This window comes from Daphnia carinata, chromosome 9 (genome assembly GCF_022539665.2).
Source record: "Daphnia carinata strain CSIRO-1 chromosome 9, CSIRO_AGI_Dcar_HiC_V3, whole genome shotgun sequence".
In the NCBI taxonomy this organism is placed as follows: Eukaryota; Metazoa; Arthropoda; class Branchiopoda; order Diplostraca; family Daphniidae; genus Daphnia; species Daphnia carinata.
In genome coordinates, this window is record NC_081339.1 from 3578494 (window position 1) to 3596217 (window position 17724).

At 40.8% G+C, this 17724-nt stretch overlaps 3 protein-coding genes across 6 annotated transcripts; all 3 read right to left on the reverse strand.

Moving 5' to 3' along the window:
* Positions 1–43: 43 nt before the first annotated feature.
* Positions 44–4167, reverse strand: LOC130688655 (LIM domain-binding protein 2-like). Of its 4 annotated transcripts, none has more exons than XM_059496967.1 (11): positions 4074–4167; positions 3631–3708; positions 2305–2698; positions 1619–2220; positions 1432–1534; positions 1086–1368; positions 909–1005; positions 719–842; positions 515–651; positions 268–448; positions 44–168 (listed from the first exon to the last, which is right to left on the reverse strand). In XM_059496967.1, exons 4-11 carry the CDS (start codon positions 1991–1993, stop codon positions 56–58), a joined length of 1413 nt encoding a protein of 470 aa, XP_059352950.1. In that variant the 5' UTR covers positions 1994–2220; positions 2305–2698; positions 3631–3708; positions 4074–4167; the 3' UTR covers positions 44–55. The 4 variants fall into 4 exon arrangements, with proteins under 4 accessions (XP_059352950.1, XP_059352951.1, XP_057367634.1 ...); XM_059496968.1 differs by having other exon boundaries at positions 3796–4161; XM_057511651.2 differs by lacking the exon at positions 3631–3708 and having other exon boundaries at positions 4074–4160.
* Positions 4168–4341: 174 nt separating this feature from the next.
* On the reverse strand, positions 4342–7955 carry LOC130688665 (small G protein signaling modulator 3 homolog). Its single transcript, XM_057511666.2, is given in 13 exon segments — positions 4342–4665; positions 4725–4885; positions 4956–5098; positions 5173–5380; positions 5455–5705; positions 5778–5875; positions 5942–6303; positions 6361–6479; positions 6538–6716; positions 6778–7104; positions 7163–7261; positions 7329–7549; positions 7636–7955. Coding segments are annotated over 13 exon segments (2439 nt in total). The 5' UTR covers positions 7708–7955; the 3' UTR covers positions 4342–4466.
* Positions 7956–8411: 456 nt separating this feature from the next.
* On the reverse strand, positions 8412–9713 carry LOC130688662 (mitotic apparatus protein p62-like). Its single transcript, XM_057511661.1, has 3 exons — positions 9554–9713; positions 8952–9284; positions 8412–8890 (listed from the first exon to the last, which is right to left on the reverse strand). The coding sequence occupies exons 1-3, from the start codon at positions 9576–9578 to the stop codon at positions 8718–8720; spliced, it is 531 nt and encodes a 176-aa protein (XP_057367644.1). The 5' UTR covers positions 9579–9713; the 3' UTR covers positions 8412–8717.
* Positions 9714–17724: the final 8011 nt, after the last annotated feature.

Sequence of the window (17724 nt, forward strand, 5' to 3'; positions counted from 1 at the left end):
GATAAGAATCTTGTACCACTTACCTGAATGTTGTGTTTGAATAAAAAATGTCTTCTCACTGGCTTACTGCTGGGCTTTTCTTCCCTGCGTCTCCTCCACCACCTTTATTTCCGCCGCCCTGCTTTTGAACCTCGCCCCACGGACTGGGATCGTTCGGTCCCTGAGGTCCTGCAGCCAAGTTCAGCTGATTAGAAGAAAATTTCACTACGGTCAATGGAAACCAAAACAAAAGGGAGGGATACGAAATTTTCAAAGCGTGATAATTACCAGGCGGCCCACTGTTGAACTGGGAGGGAGGGGCGGAGGGTGGACCTCCGCCGCCGCCGGAAGGATCGTCTAGAGAGACGGCTGGGTCATACTGGGTGTTTTCTAATCGAGTTATTAATCGCTCATCCTCATCGCCAAATTCGCCACCCATAAGCGACGGCTCTCCAACTACCATAACATCCTTTCATTGCAACAAAATGACAAATGTAACAAGCTGATCTTAATTCAATTAGATAAAGCAAAATACCTGAGAGGCTAGAGAGAAGTTGGGTCCAGGTGATCGTTTCTTGTTGGGCGCTGCCGGTTGAGTTTGATTTATTCCCGCGCCTCCCCCAGTTTGGGATCCTTTGCGCTTACGTCGTTTATTTGGAGGCCTTTGAGTTTCTGTCAATAAAAATGAAACGTTAATAATAACTTAAACAAAAAATTGTGTATTTCAATTGATTCGTACCAGGTGGGGCAACCATTCTTTGCCACTTTTGGAAAAGGGTGGTTTTGAGGCAGTCCCGTGGACTGAGGGCATAAGCCTTGTGCCTGGACATAAGCTCCTGCATGGGTTCCAAGATGACACACAACTATAAAGGAAATACAATCATTCAAATTAGATTCATGTCACTCGAAATCAAGAACAAACGACTTACTCTCAAATAGTTTAAGGTGGCAGGCGTAATTCCCTGCCTCGTTACATTTTTGCTCATTTGGTCCAACAAGGAAGGATCTTGGCTGGCCAACACAGATCTATCGTGATAAATACATAAAAAGATTAGTAAATGAAGATCGTGAAAGATGCTGCATTCAAAAGAGGTAACAGTTTTTACTCGTGCCTGGGAACGAGCTCTCGGTGTGTTCGAACAGCAAAATGCCATGACTTGATGCGCATCAAATCATCGAAGGTAAATTCTAATATCAAACGACCCTCGGTACAGACTTTGGTGTACATGGGCTTTCCGTGCTGAGTGACCATAGTGCACTGATCGCAATCTAAAGTGATGGTTGTCTGGTGGAAGGACTCCTTGGCGTGTCGTAGCTGATAGTTCAACTCGGTTACGCCTCCCTCAAAGATGGTGCGGAAATAGCGGGGAATCAACGTCCGACCGATAGCTGAAAAAACATTAACAAATGAACGTTTGTTGTATTGCAAAAAGAAATGCAATCCAAACTCACTGTATCGTTTGGGTCCGTCTTCTAGACAAAATGTTAATGTAAGAGTGGCATCGTCCTCGAAGAACTCGGTGGCAAAGGCGTCCCACCAAAGATTATCACTTTCCTGTCAATAAAAATCGCAAGCAAGAAAACATGGATCATGAAAAATACTCTCAAAATAAAGTGGAATGACTTAAGCAAAATTTACCATTGCAACTACTTCGGTTCTCTGCTGCAATCGTTTATTTAGTTCGTAGATTCTGTAATCCGGCTGGTTAAAGTAAGGACCAGGATGCCTTCTGTTGAAGAAAGGTGGACCTCCGGGGTGGTCTATTCTTTCTCCGGGTCCACCCATACCAGGACCAGGCGGGCCACCCATAGGTCCTCCTGGTCCACCCATAGGTCCCCCTGGTCCACCCATTCCTCCCATAGGTCCCGGTCCACCCATTGGACCCATTCCGGGATTGGGTCCACCAGGTCCCGATCCAGGTCCACCCATTGGAGGTCCAACACCTCCCATGTTAGGCGGATGGCCACCCATACCTCCTGGCCCGCCCATCGGGCTGGCCATGACGCTCGGCATGACTGGTCCGTGTCCTGGGTGGCCTACGAAACCCGGATGGCCACCTGGGCCACCGTTCGGGCCTGGCCCGAACTGTGGATGCGAGCCACCTGGGAATCCCGGGTGTCCCTGAGGAGGGTGAGGTCCCGAATTTCCGCCTGGACCTGGACCGACACTTCCGGGGCTTGGATAGGGCGATCCAAACGGAGGAGGAGCGCCTGAAGGTCCGTTAAAATGAGGACCCGGTCCTACAATGCGAACAATTTTAGATTAGATTGGCGATTTTTTTTTTTATCAAAAGCTATTTCCAATAATAAAAGTTTCGTTCTTACCTCCTGGTCCTCCCTGAGGATTGTAACCGGGTCCTGGCGATGGGAAATGGTTGGAATTTCCTCCGCCTTGCCCAGGGGTGGAGGGTCCAGGCGGGACGGGGGACGAGTTGTAACTAGGCGGTCCGTGAACGAAGTGACTACCTTGTCCAGGAAGTGGTGTATGCCCGCCCCCGCCTCCCCCGTGTGTAGGTGTAGCGAATCCCGGATTCGGGCCGGGGCCCGGTCCAGGCGACGGACCAGGATAGAGAGGCGTGCCCGGACCGGGTCCCGCGTTATTCAGCCCCTGTCCTCCTGGACCACCGTGCGGGTTCAGCGAGTCCGGGGTAGGGAGCGAGGCTGTAAGTGGCTCCAGGGTGGTTGATGGCTCTCCACAGTGAGACTGCTGCTATCCAGTCTGCTCGCAAACAAAATTCAAATGAAGAACTGGATTAGTTCCATCGGTTGGCAGGGCAACAAATATCCCGCCGTTTGCTATGACAACCCAACGCTTCCTTGTGCTCCCCATCTAATTATTCATGCTGGCAGAAGACTGAAAGACGAGGGGAATTATGAAGACAACAGGCTTTTACCAATATTTGATGAACATCCAAATTAACAAAATAAGATTCTTTTCTTTTTCTTATTCTCTTCTAATCTTCTTCCTACAGTTTCTGTGTCTATTCGTTGCCAACCCCTCCTTCCCTCCCTCCACCACCCGTCCCTCGTTTTCCCTCCCCTCTGTTAGCGTATACGTATGTGTGCAGTATTGATCGTAAGAAGAGCAAGGTGCACGACAGAGGGGAAAAGAGAAGAGAAGGAAGGGAAAAATTGTAATAAAAAGAGAATAAAAGAAATCCATCGGCAGCGCAATACTAGGCCCAGCATCTCCCCCCTCTTCTTCCCCCCCGCACATCCGTTGGAAGAAAGATTATACTCAATTCAATTCCGGCTTTTCCATCCGGCATTATTTGTTACTTTATTATTTTTTTTAAGTATCCGGTCAAAATGTTTGCCATTTTTTTGGAAGACGACTTCTTCAGCTAAAAACTGGAAAGGTGTAAAAACCCTGACAGAGGCCGGATGCAGAACAGAAAAAAAAAGGTATATGCATAGAAAAAGAAAGGCACGCGCACAGGTAGAAAAACTGTGGAGGGATCTTAATGAGACGAGTCTTCTGAACAGAGAGAAAGAGAGGGGAGAGCGCGCTAGAGAGAGAATTACAAAAAAGAAAAAAAAAGATCTGAAATCGCCTGAAGGGAGTGCGAGATCTACTCGATACCCCGTACTTCGTAAAACAAAAATACCTTACAGAGAACATTTAGAACATCAACTGTAGATATTCCTTACCTCTACACCGAGTAGATAATCACGGCGTTTTTTCTTTCCAAATGTTCTTCAACTATGTTTTAGTTTCCTTCTTAGCTTCTGTAACAAGAGAGAAATACAAGGCTAGATGTGTGTGTTGACTTTACTGGTACATCGCCGTTGTTGGCCACAAGGTTTCCCACTCACAGAAACACAGACGAGAGAACATGGACACCGGAGGAACTTAACACTCGACTCGAATGAAATTTGAAAAGACACACTACGTTGTTTAAATGTAGATGGAAAAGGAGTTAACTTTCGCCCAGTAATAACGCAGCAAAACAAGGGGTAAAGAAAAACATGAAGTTGTCGAGTCGCACACTACAACACACCAAAACCTCTCTGGCCGTCCGTGCATAAGGTGTTGTCAACAAACCAAACAACCGAATGCCGGTTGAAACCTAACGCTAATGAACACTACTCACCATAGCCAGGAATGAGGATAAAGTATTTGTTCAATTACACACGGAATTCCACGTTAGTCGACTTGATTGAACATGAAATTTTTCACAGACACAAACTCAACACCGCCGAAGAAAGTCATAGGCAGGAACAGGACGCCATGAAATGCTGTTATTGCCCGCCAGGGGGACTACCGTATCGATAGTTCGTCATTATCGATTAATCGAAGTTTTGAGTTTTCATAACTGTTGTCATGTTTATTTTTTTTTTTGAACATTCAAAAATATGTATTATGATTTTTTAAAGGCAGAAATGCAGACTAGATAAGAGAAAAAATGTAAACTGAAAATGGATTTAGATTGCGGAAACAATAAGTTATATATAAATAGTGGCGTGGGTGGAGTGTGGTAGCGAATTCACAAATCCCAGCTGAAAAGATGATGTTTCACTAGCATGTCACGTACGCCTTCTTTCAAGGGTTGCCGATTGACATTCTTTTTGTTGGCAGGTAGCTCCCACTCGAGGTTCAAATTGAACGGAAACTGGGTCAAAACTCGTAGATCACATTTAACCTGTACCCAACCAGGGCTGGCTAAAAAGCTGCCAGGATAGTACCTGCCAAACAATCAAATGTTAACTCTATGAAACACCTAATGCTAAAAAAACAAACACACCATTTTTGGATTGTACTGATGCTTGAACCAAGGACTTCAAGCCAAAGGTGGAGGACTTGTTCATTAAGACCCATGCATATGAGACTCCTCAGTTTCACATCCATTTGAGCATGAACAACGTCGTGTGTGATGTTTACGGCTTGAACACATCTGTATAAAAGCTTAAAAGATACCAGAAAAGTATTACAACAATTATTAATACACTAATTGATGTTTCTTCTATTAGCAAACCTCCTCTGGGGTAAGGACCTTTCCATCTTCGTCCAGCCGGAATGTTTTACATAGTATTAACCTAGAATAAACCGAAGCAAAGTCTTTCTCGACTTCTTTGCTAGCAGCTTCTTCAATGAATAGCCAAGGGTGACAAGTTGTGCCTGATGTAGTCGGAACAAAATGACGGGTATAATCTACTGCTCCGACTTAGTATCTGTACAACACGCAAACCTACCTAAAATTGAAGCTTTCTTCATGCCATGTTCTAAAACATGTTTGATTGTAGGTGCCAGAGTACCGCGAACTAGATGCGCTATGTTTTCGTTTATGGAATCGTCCCCAGCACTACTGTACTGTTTAGAACGCTCATCGAGTAATTGCACAAATTTTGCAGGAAACCAACCACGTAGTCCGTTTAACTCTCCAATCCAGCAGTCTTCGTCCTTGTGGAACAAAACAACATTATTTCCCTTGTTCAATAAGATAATAGTTTTTAATTAGTCTTTGTTGGGTATACCTTTTGACTGATTACTGTTATCACATCATTTTTGCGGAATCCAAGCTCGTCATCGTCGTGCCGTTCAAAATCCAGCAAAGCTTTCGCTCTCCTCTTTTTACTACGCATCACTCCAGCGTAAATTTCGTGGTCTTGGGTATGACTTTCCATGGAATAGTCCGGTGTTAGAGGTAGATGAGCCAACCTAGCATCTGAGAGTTGGAAGTGGCGACCTATTTGCAGAACTGCCTCCCGAAGATCGACAAGGACCTCTGAAAAATCAAATGGAGAGATAAAAAAATATTAACTGCATCGTGTTGTGAAACCAAAGGTGCTCGGCCAACCAGTTTGGCGGATGTTCTTTGATCGCATATCATCTTGATCTTCTTCGTCGCCAAAAAGTAACATTTGTAGCAATGGGCGGGACGTTTTGACTTTTCTCCTAGAAATTGGGCGGTATTTAAGAAATGGATCTCACCGGAACCAGGCGAACATCAATAAAACTTACCGGCTCAAATGTTGCTTAGGTAGATTGGCCGCTGATTCTGGATTGCCTACTAATGTGCCGCGATCTGACATTAGGTAGGCCAAATGACGGCGACGGTAACTATCGAGCGTTACATCGCTAAAAGAGCCGGCTAAAGAATACGCAATGTCTAGCAGTTCATCAACCTCATGAATTTGGCGTGGTAAGTCTGATAAAGCGTTAAAGATATCTGCTGAATTTTGTAGTTCTCTTAGTTGCGGCTCGTGGCTTTTTATCATAGCTAAGGCGATTCGGAAGATGGCCACTGAGCCCTCGCAGAAAAATAAATCCCAAACGCGTAGCAAAACACGAATGTGCAACACCGACGTAAAAAGATTACGAACCTATAGTGTAAAAACATGGAAATATATAGTCACGGAAGCTCTGCCACGCAAATCCACTGCTTACCATGGCAAGGCGATGAGAGAGAGTTCGATATCGTGATCTCGTAAAAGCGTATCAACTGAAGGCAAAAAATTAACAAGTAATTGTCGCAGTACCCTTTGATCTGCTTGGACACCTGAGTAAATAACTGAAGTCATTTAAAAGTTCTCGTGGTAAATGAATATTTAACTAACCAATCAATGAAGGTGTATAATAGGATGCTGGAAGTAAGTCTTCTACAATGGCGCACAATAACCAAAAGGCATCCTCTTCCTCGAGAAGTAATAGAAAAACCGCAGCGATTACACCTACTCCTTGGCAGTAACCCAAGTCAGGATACAACCACCCAATTCCTCGTAATACTCGGCGTAACCTAAAAAGTCATGGTTCAAAGTTTCGTCAGCTTGCTTGCATTTTAAAAACTGTCTTTTCACCTCGCGATCCCTGTTCCTTGGGGGAGAGAAAAGCAGACATTGCTGGGTAACGTTCGTAAAAGGTCCTTCTCAATTTGCCTTGACACCATCAGATGATCATTTGACGAAGCTCTGACTATTTCTTTGTAAGAGACATCAGAATTCATCTTTTTCTCCAATGCACCAGACAACCTCATCCAAATCTGAGATCTCAGAGAATGTGGGATGCCAGCTCTGACCATATTGCAAAGCTTTTCTGTACGCAGTAATCGAGGCTGCACTTTGTCCCATGTCAAATCTCCAACTTCAGTATTGTGTGTAAATTCCAGATATGCAATCCACATCAATCTTGAAAACAGATGTCTGTATTTTGAATGTATGTATAAATTTTACGATTTTGAAATACCTCTGCTGTGGATCTTCTATAAATGGTGTGCTTAATAGTTTGTTAGATACTGGCTCTGGACCATCTTCCTCCTCTACACGAAAACCAAATTCATCAAATCTAGAACAGATAATTGATCATTTTTGTTTGCAGTAGATTCCTTGTCTTTGTCTTTGATCTTTGTTACCTAAACTCTGGCTGTTCATTTGGATCTTCAGTTTCTTTTGTGTTATTTAATTTGACTAATATCTCTTGTGGAACCATAGAAGGAATGAGTGCTGAGAAAGGCCCACCTGGATTAATTAGTCCTGGAGGAATTTGTCCATCTCCAGATATTGTAATCCCTTCTGATACGTCAATATTGAATTCACCATCATCATCTTCGGCACAAGCAACCTGAGAGTTCTGCTTGGAAGTAAAAATCATGAAGCTCAGTTAATATTTGTGTTCAATTGCTACTTTAAAGTAATATACAATTTTTCAAAATGACTAACCAATGCTATATCCTTGCCAGAAATATATCCTTCTGTGGAGTGATTTCCAAACAAACTGAGGGCAAGGTCCATTTTACTTTTCTGTAGTGTGCCTAATTCACTTCAAATTGTTCCAAAAACTCTTTCAAGTTTCGCCGTTGGTCGTGTATGTTTCCCTTCTACGTTGCAAACGCGTAAATTTAGTTTAGGGGAATGATAATGGTGGAAGCAAACAACAATTGCTTGTGCTCAAACCGTAATTTGTTGACGTCATAGTCATCCCTAGTGTGACGATGACAGTACCTTTTTCCCAAGTGGTGGTTTCATGAACCACAGACTTTTCCCTAGGACTAACGGAATAAAACAACGTTGGACAAATTCCTGATGGAAATGAATTGACGAATTAAAAATTCTTCCTGAATTCCAAGAGGACAAAATACAAATAAAAAAACCAAACACTCATACCGCATTCAAATGATTGGAAAGAAAAACATGTTAAACAACACAAACGAAAATGCCCTACACATTACCTATTACTTGCTTAACTTACAACTAGGTACCTCTAACGTCTTATTTGCATCTTCATGAGACCCCATACCGCACACTACTGAATAATCAGATTGCACTATCGATTAACCACTAAACCTGCCTGGCCACTGGGAGTCTGCGTCCTCTATTGCTTGATTTACTAGTGATCTAAAATGGCATCACTATTTATCTCAATACAATTTAACATATTTTGGCTGGTTTGAAAAACATTCTAGTAAAACTTTCCCACCACATAACAAACACCACTGTTTTATCCTTCAATGGAGACAACCATTTGTATTTGTCTCATTCATAGGGTCCGAGCAGCACGTTAGGCCCGGAGCGATTCACTCAACCTCACAAACCACGAGAAAAAGCTCGACATCATTTTTTAAAACAAAGAAAAAGAAAACAAGAAAACTTGGAAAATTGGATCTAAAGCTATTTTGTTTTACTTAAAAGCAAAACTACTGGCCGCTCTATCCCTTTGAAAGATGACATTTTGTATATCATTGAGCAATCCAGCAGATCTCGCTTTGAAGCACCATTTTATGCTTGATTGATCGAATTTCCCGCTATTTCTTGCCACCTCGTTTAGATGGACTTCCCTTGGCGGGAGTCTCTTCTTTCTTTAGTTTCTTGTTAGGGGGTTTGACATCAACTTCTTCTTCATCATCTTCATCTTCCATTTCTTCTCCCATGCCATCTTCATCATCAGAACTGTCATCCTCACCCATATAGCGATATGCTATTAGAGAAAAGGAAATTAGTCTTGAAGTTAGGTAAAATACCGTACTTGCAATGCATACCAACACCATGAGCACCAACCAAATGCACTGGCCCAGAACCTTTGACTAGCCTGAGTTTGACAGGGGCATCATGAAAAACCAAGTCGAGGGATCGTTGATGGTCTTTCCCTTGAACCAAAACTGAGATGAGGGTTTTGATATTGGCCTGTGCATAACCAACTGCTTCCGCTTCTATGACAGCAATCTCTCCATCAGCTGCTTCATGACTGAGGATGGCCTGCTTGATCATGAGGCTGTGGCGTGGAATGGGCATACCATCATCTTTCTCTTCTTTGGGAAAGTTCTTCTCCGGATTCCATTCAATTTCCTTGGTTTTGGCATCGAGCTGGACACCTAAAGGAGACGAGAAATGTGTTAGATAGTCACCACTAGAAACTGGAGAAACCTAGCCAACAGACAAAGTGCCCCCTACACAACCCAAACGAAACGACACACCACTGTGTAGCAGATATTAGCAACAGCGGGCGGCCATCTTTCAGTTACAAGAAAGAACACGCGACCGGCATCTTTTATCAGACGGGGCTGAGCTGCCATTAACTTGTCACGCGGGAAAAGCGTCGAAACTGATGACTGCACAGTTGAAACAAAATTTAAAATGTTACCCCAAAAGTATTCTTCTTCAACCATGATGTATAGATAATGATTCTGAACGATGAAAATGAAATGGGGCCGGTGAGGAAAATCAATCCACGTGCAGATGGCTACTCCAGCTAGTCCTCGCGTCGCGGTTCCCTTGAAAAATGGAAGTTTGATTTCTTTTTTCTTATGTGTTGCCAGTTCTATGCAAATAGCTTGGAAAACCACCCCTAAATAATCGCCGCCAATTTTATTACGACAAATTGACAAAAATGCTCGGTTGCTTGCTCATTTTCTTTATTTCCCATTATTTAAATTTAAGATTATAGATATTCATTTATGAAGGTAGAAGTTTTAAAGTAAAAAGGTTGTAAGAGTTGAATTTCTTTTCATCAAACATTTGCGCGCCAGTTTTCCATTAGGCATACTCCTTTTTTTTCAAAGACGACGTCAAAATAACTACCGATTTCTGTGTACACTGAACTTGTAACGGCCACTGGAAATTGTTTACGTTGTACACGACGACCCCAACAGACGAGCTATCAATTGCCAGTGCACGTCAACTTCGAGGTCAGACACTTCCAAGAAGACAAAAGAGAATAGGTCGATCTTGCATAAAGCCCGAGTTCAGTTGCATTCTATCAACAAACGTTGGTAGAAAACAGGCCAAACGTGCATATTACATACCAATGAAAACTATCTGTCACACGCTGTCTGTCTTAGTAACGGATGTTTAGGCAAGACTTAAAATGCAGCTTTCATGCAGCATATATTTCGTCAAACGAAATTTGTAAATAACTTTTTTTTGTTTGCACCAATCCTTTACCAATATGACCCCATGGTTGGGCTTAGGCATGACTGATAAGGAGAGGAGATCTCTCCCACGTTTTTCGTGGAAGACAGTGAGCAAACAACTGAAATAATAAGAAAAGAAAGGAGGTACGTACCAAAATGTCTGCGTTATAAAACGAAGCTATTAGAGGGATGAAACGGAAAACGGGGACATTGAGACCAGAAAAAGCCTGTTGCAGAACACCAGTTTCTGAGAAATACAGACGTATTTCGTGGAGAAAGAAGTCCAGCGAGTAGACTACATCAATCTGGGGACAGTGAGCTGTACAAACATAAGAGGATCTCGAGTTTAGCAATATACCTTAGGCAGGATTCATACGAAATTGACTCAGATAAAGAAGTTAAGATGAGAGAGAATAATGGATGATTAGAACGAGTAATTTTGCAACAAGATTTGCGTGGATTGGCAAGTTTTTCCCACTATAATGGGATCTTCATTTCTTAGCAGACAGCTCGCACATTTTCTCGAAACGAAGATTATTGAACGTTGAGACTACTGAGAACAAAGCTCACAGCCCGATGTAAGGTGACAAAGGACGATTGTCGTTTTACTGAACGGATGCGTCAACTGATTGACCTAATTCAACAGCACAGTCGCTCTGTATAGATCAACTGATTAAATTCTGCTGGCAGCAGAACGTACCGAGCACAATGTCGTCAGGTTAAAGAGTCCCAGACTCGGAAGTCGCTCATTAACCAGGACGAGCCCAAATTGTTCACGCAGTTTACTCCATATGGCGTTTGAATAGCAGACGAATTCTGGCATACATAGATGTGCATTGTTTAGAAATGATTTTCTTCAAATAACACAGGGTCCATGCAAAATCATTTTGTCAACATTTTTCGTACACGTTCATTTTTTGCTTCGACAGACTTTTTCGTTATTTGACAGTTGAGCAACGCACTGAATAGAGTCTAATTGATTTCGAGATTATTCCGTCGTTTATCTTATACGTGCATGTGTGCACTGTCTAGCGGGGATATGCCTGAAAACTTAGTCAAAGCGAGGAAAAGACGTAACGAGTGGAGGAATGTGCTGTCGAGACATTTTGCTGACGGCTTTCTTTAGTCAATAAAGTCATCAATTTCATTCGCACCTCCTGGCACACAAGTGTCACTGTGGAAATGCCGAAACGGAGGCTCATAGAATGCAAAATGACATGGCTTTACCTTGCATCAGAGGATACAAAAAGTTTTTTTTTCGCTTACACGAAATTAAGTTCGTTGTGTCGATTCCTGTGACTCACTAAATTATATTTTAAATGCCGGAGAAGATAAAATGAATTCCAGAAAATTGAGCAAAAAATTAGAACGAAATGAACAGGCAAGATAAGAAAATTATCGGAATATCACAACAATATTTCTATTCATCTCCATTTTCAATCAAATGTAAATACCAGAAAAGAAGGCAACTAGCTACCTAACAAGGCATATAATTCTATGTAAAAAAAAAAAAGGAAGAGCTTTTTTTTTATATTCTTTGAAAAAATATGTTTCTAATGCTAGATGAATAAGGCCGTCCTGCATCATCTTCCAGGTCGTCGTGAACTGCCTTTTGTCACGTACGGGGTGGTTTGATTCTAAGAGCCCGCAGCCTCTCTTCCCTCTCTGCACGCAATAAGATTAACCAAGTGGTCGCTGAGTTCGTCGGATGCACAAGCTAATGGTTTAAGAAAATAAAAAGCGTATCGATTCTTTTTCATCTACATAATATGTGACCTTTACTTGATTGTAAAAACATAATGCGTGCCTGATGCGTAGCACGTTTTAGAGATGCATTTGTCAATAGAAAAGTTCAGATCAATGTCCAATCTGTGCAATTGATGACGGATTGTGCTGAGTATATTGATTTTGCATAGACACGTATGACGTCATCGATTCGAACGGCAAAAAAGACCGCGTGATTTATTTTTTTTTCAGTCGTTCGTGATCACCACAACGGCAAGCTAAACAATCAACAAAAGAAAACGTTTTTTTTTTTTCTTTTTCTTTCCTGATTTGAAAATGGATTGAACCTGCGTCATGCAACACAATGGGGTGAAACGTAAGTGATATTTTTTTTCCCGGATTGCAATAAATGTTTTTTTTTTTTTTCATTTTTATTGGGCCAGATGGATTCGTGTAAGCACCATTACAGAGTGCGTTGTGTGTCGTGCACTTGAGAATTTGACAAATAAAAACGAGTAAATATATCAAATAGTGTACATAACGAGGACAAACAAACTACACAGGTCAGATAATAGTTGCCTACTGGTATGTTCTTTCCCCCCTTTCTCAGTGTTTACCTTTAGTTCGATAGAGATCGTTGATGCCCCTCCAGGATGAAATTACACATCCTGTTGGAACGAAGAAGCTCTTGAAATAGAAAGAAAACTGATGGCCAAAGATAAATGTTATACGCTTTTTTTTTCAAAATTGATTACTTTTTGCTGTTGAGATGATTTTGCCAGAATGATTTTAAAGAGACGTTGACATGAAAGGTCACTACTGGTCATATGGCGGGACACGAACTAGGATTCATTAGAAGCAAGACGTGGGGACATAGTAGCACAACATTTGTTAAAAAAAAAGATTTCGTTAATGCGTTACACGTGCACATTTTTGTTCTTATTTTGCTGGGAAAAACCCGAACCTGTTTGCTGGTTATCCAAAAAGATCTGTTCCAGTAATTTGTTCCCGAAAAAAACAGAAAAACTATGTAGCGGTAACAATTGCTAAATCATCAATTTAGCCTTGAGCTGGCCAATCTTTGTCATTTAATTATGCCGACTACGTAAAAGAACAAAAAACACATGAGAATAGATTTCTTTCCTTACCACTAATCTTCTTATCTGTTGCTCTATACACAGAAGTCTACCGTGTTCCTCCTCTGGCGATTGTTGCCTTCAAGAAAAGAACAAAAAAAGGGATCAAGTTACTTTTAACGTACGTCACGCTAATGGTGGAGAAAAAAAAAATAAACAACACACAGTTGCCAATAATGTCGGCTTTTATTTCTGTGGCTCAAACATTATATCGATTATTGCCTTGTAGTATTCGATTGTTTATGAATCCGCACATCTATCACGTGCGCTACGCTGATATCGTTGATTGATTACGTACAGACGCGCGTACAGCGAGATGTAAACAACATCCTTCCTGTTAAGACTGGTTGTACGTAACGGAGCAGAGAAGCATTTGATAGTGACCAGTTATCGATTTTTTTTTTTAAACCCAGATCAAACAGCCTGCTGTGCTATTGACCTCGTGATAGCTGAAATGTTCAAAAGACGTGTATATATTTAGACTGGCTCGGTCCCAACGTTGAATTTCAATCAGACATACTCTTCGCCAATATTAGAAACATTTTTAAGAATACGGGCATCCAATGTCATATCGAACGAGAAAAACCTCATGCCTCTGGTCACGAAAAAAACACGTATTACACGGGTAGAAAATTGGATGCAGTTTGGGACCATAGGCCTATGTAAAGTAGGTCAGTCACGTAAAACAACACGAAACCATTGAAGCTTTATATTTCAATTGTAAAAAAAAAAATAAATAAAAAACAGGCCGGTAGCTTTGTCCCCTTGAGATATTCGTGTTAAACGCATGTCCACGCATTGCGCCAGACAACATCGAGGTCCGACCCGCAATCCTTTACAAGGATCACGCATAAGGGTATACAGGCCTAGACACGAAAGAAATGTTCTAGTTTTAAATAATGTGGGTTATTTTTTGATTTCTATTGCCGTTGGGATGGCTATTGGATTTTCTCGACGGTTCTAAAAATAACAGATTATCAACGTTAGAATTGATGGCACTTGGCGGAGAGTGTTAGCCGTTTATAGATGAAATGATTTGATGTGGAAAAAATCTGAGGTTTTTGAATCGTCGTCGTCAAGATGCTGACCTTGTTGAGAAACGAAAAAGATAAGACGGGCGTGCTCAATGGCTATAACGAAGACGAAGATCAAAGTGAATGGGTTCAAGTGTTACCCCCCGTCTAAATAAGAGCTTTAACGTTTGAAAAACTAAGCAACCGGATGGACCTTCTTTACGAGCACATTTTAATTTTGATTTATTTTTTGCTTGTATGAACATTATTATGTAAGATGGAGTAAGCATACAAGATGTGGAACAGTGTTCTATGGAGATTCACAGCTGGTTGCTGATATCCTCGCTTTTCTTCTTTAATTTGATTATAGTTAAAAATATAGGTGCGTAAGCGGGCATGGCCTCTTTGTTATCCCTGACTTTTATGAGCAAGAAGAGTAAGAAAGATATTTAAAAACGAGACATTGGGAGAAACAAAAAAAAAAAAAATTGTGGGGAGAGACAAAAATTTGTGCATAATTTTCAAAAGGGAATCATTTGCGATATGACAATTCTATGCAAATAAACTTGAAGGACAATGATTCTCATGGTAGTTCAAGGAGAGCCGCTGGATAAGAAAAACTTAAAGCAACAAAAAAAAAATAAAAATAATATGCAGTTCTCAATGCCACGAAAATCCAAATCTATTACCATAAAAACAAATTGAGGTTTGGAATTTCTTTTCTATTCGATCAATTAAAATACGAAACTACAAGTGTGTATGCAATTAAGAACGAGATTCAGTGTGTACGCATTGATAATCCAACCCAAATGAAGAAGGATTTTTTCAAATCCAAGGTCCAGCATCCCCCCCTTTTTTTCCTGCAAAACGCGGGCAGTCTCTTTTTCTTGCTACCATGTCCGCGGGAGCGTGTCCGGGCATGGGGGAAAGAAGTGGACACGAGTAAACACGCAGCGTTTGTAATGGTCGTCTCTCAAGTTTAGCCGACAGTCGTCTTGTGTCGGGCGCCGAGTTCAGATCCCGACAAAATAAGGTTGCGTGTTTATTTTATTTTATTTTTTTTTCCAAAGAGAAGAAGGAAGACAAAAAAAAAGTGAATCATTTTCTCATTATTCATTCATTTGCATTTGGCCATTGACCAACAGTCTTCGTGAATAGTCACGCGGTGTGTGTAACTACAAGGACTGACTCATCGTCTGTGTTGGAACTGACCTATCGTTTTCTACTGTTGGAATAAAACAAAGTTCGTGCCATTTTGAAATTTCACTTTCATTCGTTTTTGTATTCACGTGCATCGGTTCGATATAATCAACAACATCGTTATCTTCAAATAATTGAAACAGGTCGGCATACATTTTTTAAATTGTTTTTAAAACATTTAGGTGTGAAACAGCACTGCATGTTAAATAGAAATAGACCGCAAGTGTGTGTGTGTTTTTCTTTAAATAATTCATTTCCCAAAAGAATGTGGTGGTTAAACTGCCCTTCACTGGGTATATACGACCATCGTTCAAAGTCTGGTGCATAAATTTCACTGATGGTTTCCACGTTTAAAAAAGAACGAGTTACTGATCACCTCCCGACAGGACCAAAAAAAACCGGTAAGAAGAAATAAAAGTTTTGGACAAAGTCCCGTGACAAGGAGAAATGTTACACAACAGTAGACCGACAGAAAAAACAACAAGACTGAATTGAACATCTTGAGCTATGCATACTTAATGATGTATATAGGCCAGTAGGATATTATATATGCATGGCTTTTCTTTTTCAGACCATCGCTCTCAAATAGGCCTGTTTTCTCTTTGTCCTTAAAATTCGTGCGTTCACCCTATTAGCATATAAGTGGTTAGGGACTGCCAGCATCCTCTGACAAAAGCGGTCGCATTCTAGCGAGAATATTTTTATTTAAAAAAAAAACTCCACACATTTTAGAAAGATGAAAGCCTAACGAGCCTTTAACTTAAAGAATAACCATAGAGATTGAAAATTATTTTGGGCTTTTTTTTTATCATGTGACGAAAGAGAGTCTTTTATAGAAAAGATTCTTATGCGCAGACAACCAACACGCATTCAAACTTCTTTTTTTGAAAACTGAATAATCTTGGATCGTTTATTTTCGGTATTTTATCAAACCAGACGTCCACCAGGTGTACGGTCGAGGCTATTGTCTTGCTCTCCGCAACTACTTCTTATAATTCAATGTCACGTGATTGCGTTCGTGCGTCCGGAATAGAGGTCACGTGTCCATTTTAAGAAAAAAAGGGTTAAATCCTTTTCTTTCGTAAAAGGGAAAACGAGTCAAAGAAACTAAACGTGGGCTGTCCTAAAATGAATTTTGGTGCAACAAGCAATTTTACACCTAACACACATTTTTACGATCAGCCCATAAGTTATTTCCAGTCTATATTTCATTGGATTTGATTTTTCTACGTCTGTTTTTTTCTGTTCGATTCTTGAATCTTACGAAATAGCCATGTATCTTTTGAATCACAGAACGAAACATTAAATTATATTTTTGCAAAATTTTAACGGCTGACTTTGAGAGACCGTTGACAAGCGCAATCTCAACACACACGTATAGTAATAAAGACATCGCCATTTATGTCGTACGAAATCAATTGCTTCGTTGCAACACACTTTTTTTGAAGTCCTCCCACATCTATATATATTTTTCAAATGGCTTTTTAACCACAAAACGCTCTGCCCTTTTTTCTTCATTCAATTGCCTTATTATGGAGATTTTTGCGTTCAGGTTGAACGAGGCAGACCTTCATCTCTCCTCTTTTTCGCTTTAACATTAAAAGCATTTCTTAGTTCAATATCGTCCTCTTCAGCAACCTCAAATGTAATCCATTAATACCTGTGTGAAACTCACACAAAATTTTAATAACGGAGAGCCTTGAAACAAAAAAAAAAAACATTTTTGTGATTCAAAGTTGGTTTTGACGTGGTAAATTTATCGACACACCCATTTCGGTTGGAAGAAAACGGATAGATTTTGTAATTATGATAAGACCATTCGTGTCTCTGGGTATACAGCAAAACACGCCGCCTATTCGAAAACTTCTTGGCTTTCAATGTCTTTGGGTGTGCCTTCGTTCACGAAAAGTTTATGGCGTCATTTCCTATACAAACGAGAATTCTATCCAGCTTGAGCTGCAATATCTCTTTATTAATTTCAAGAATTCTTGGAAATTCTGTTCACCCCTTCCCCCATAGCAAACATTCAAATTCTTATACGAGATTTTGACAGTGGGATTTAAAAAAAAAACAATGAAAAGAACATTTTTTCATATTAAATATAAGCTAGTTCTATCCAACGTGATACCCTTAAGCTTTTATACCCTCTAGTCCTTCATTTCAATGTTGGATTTACATGTACAGCTGTTCTCTGTATCTACGTAGGGGAAGACATCGCCGTTGGAACTCATCGCCCAACATCTGTCGCCATATTTACGTGGGATCTCTCAGAAAGCTTTACGTTGGCTGCACACATCTATTTTGGATTCTCTAAATTCCTTTAAGCAA

Coding starts and splice junctions, on each gene's coding strand:
- LOC130688655 (XM_059496967.1), bottom strand. CDS start 1,993: ATGCCGAGCGTCATGGCCAGCCCGATGGGCGGGCCAGGAGGTATGGGT. Junction 843..908: donor CCACCTTAAACTATTTGAGA/GTAAGTCGTTTG, acceptor TTTCCTTTATAG/TTGTGTGTCATCTTGGAACC. Junction 169..267: donor GTTCAACAGTGGGCCGCCTG/GTAATTATCACG, acceptor ACTTGGCTGCAG/GACCTCAGGGACCGAACGAT.
- LOC130688662 (XM_057511661.1), bottom strand. CDS start 9,578: ATGGTTGAAGAAGAATACTTTTGGG. Junction 9,285..9,553: donor TGAAGAAGAATACTTTTGGG/GTAACATTTTAA, acceptor CGTCTCCTTTAG/GTGTCCAGCTCGATGCCAAA. Junction 8,891..8,951: donor GGTTGGTGCTCATGGTGTTG/GTATGCATTGCA, acceptor TTTCTCTAATAG/CATATCGCTATATGGGTGAG.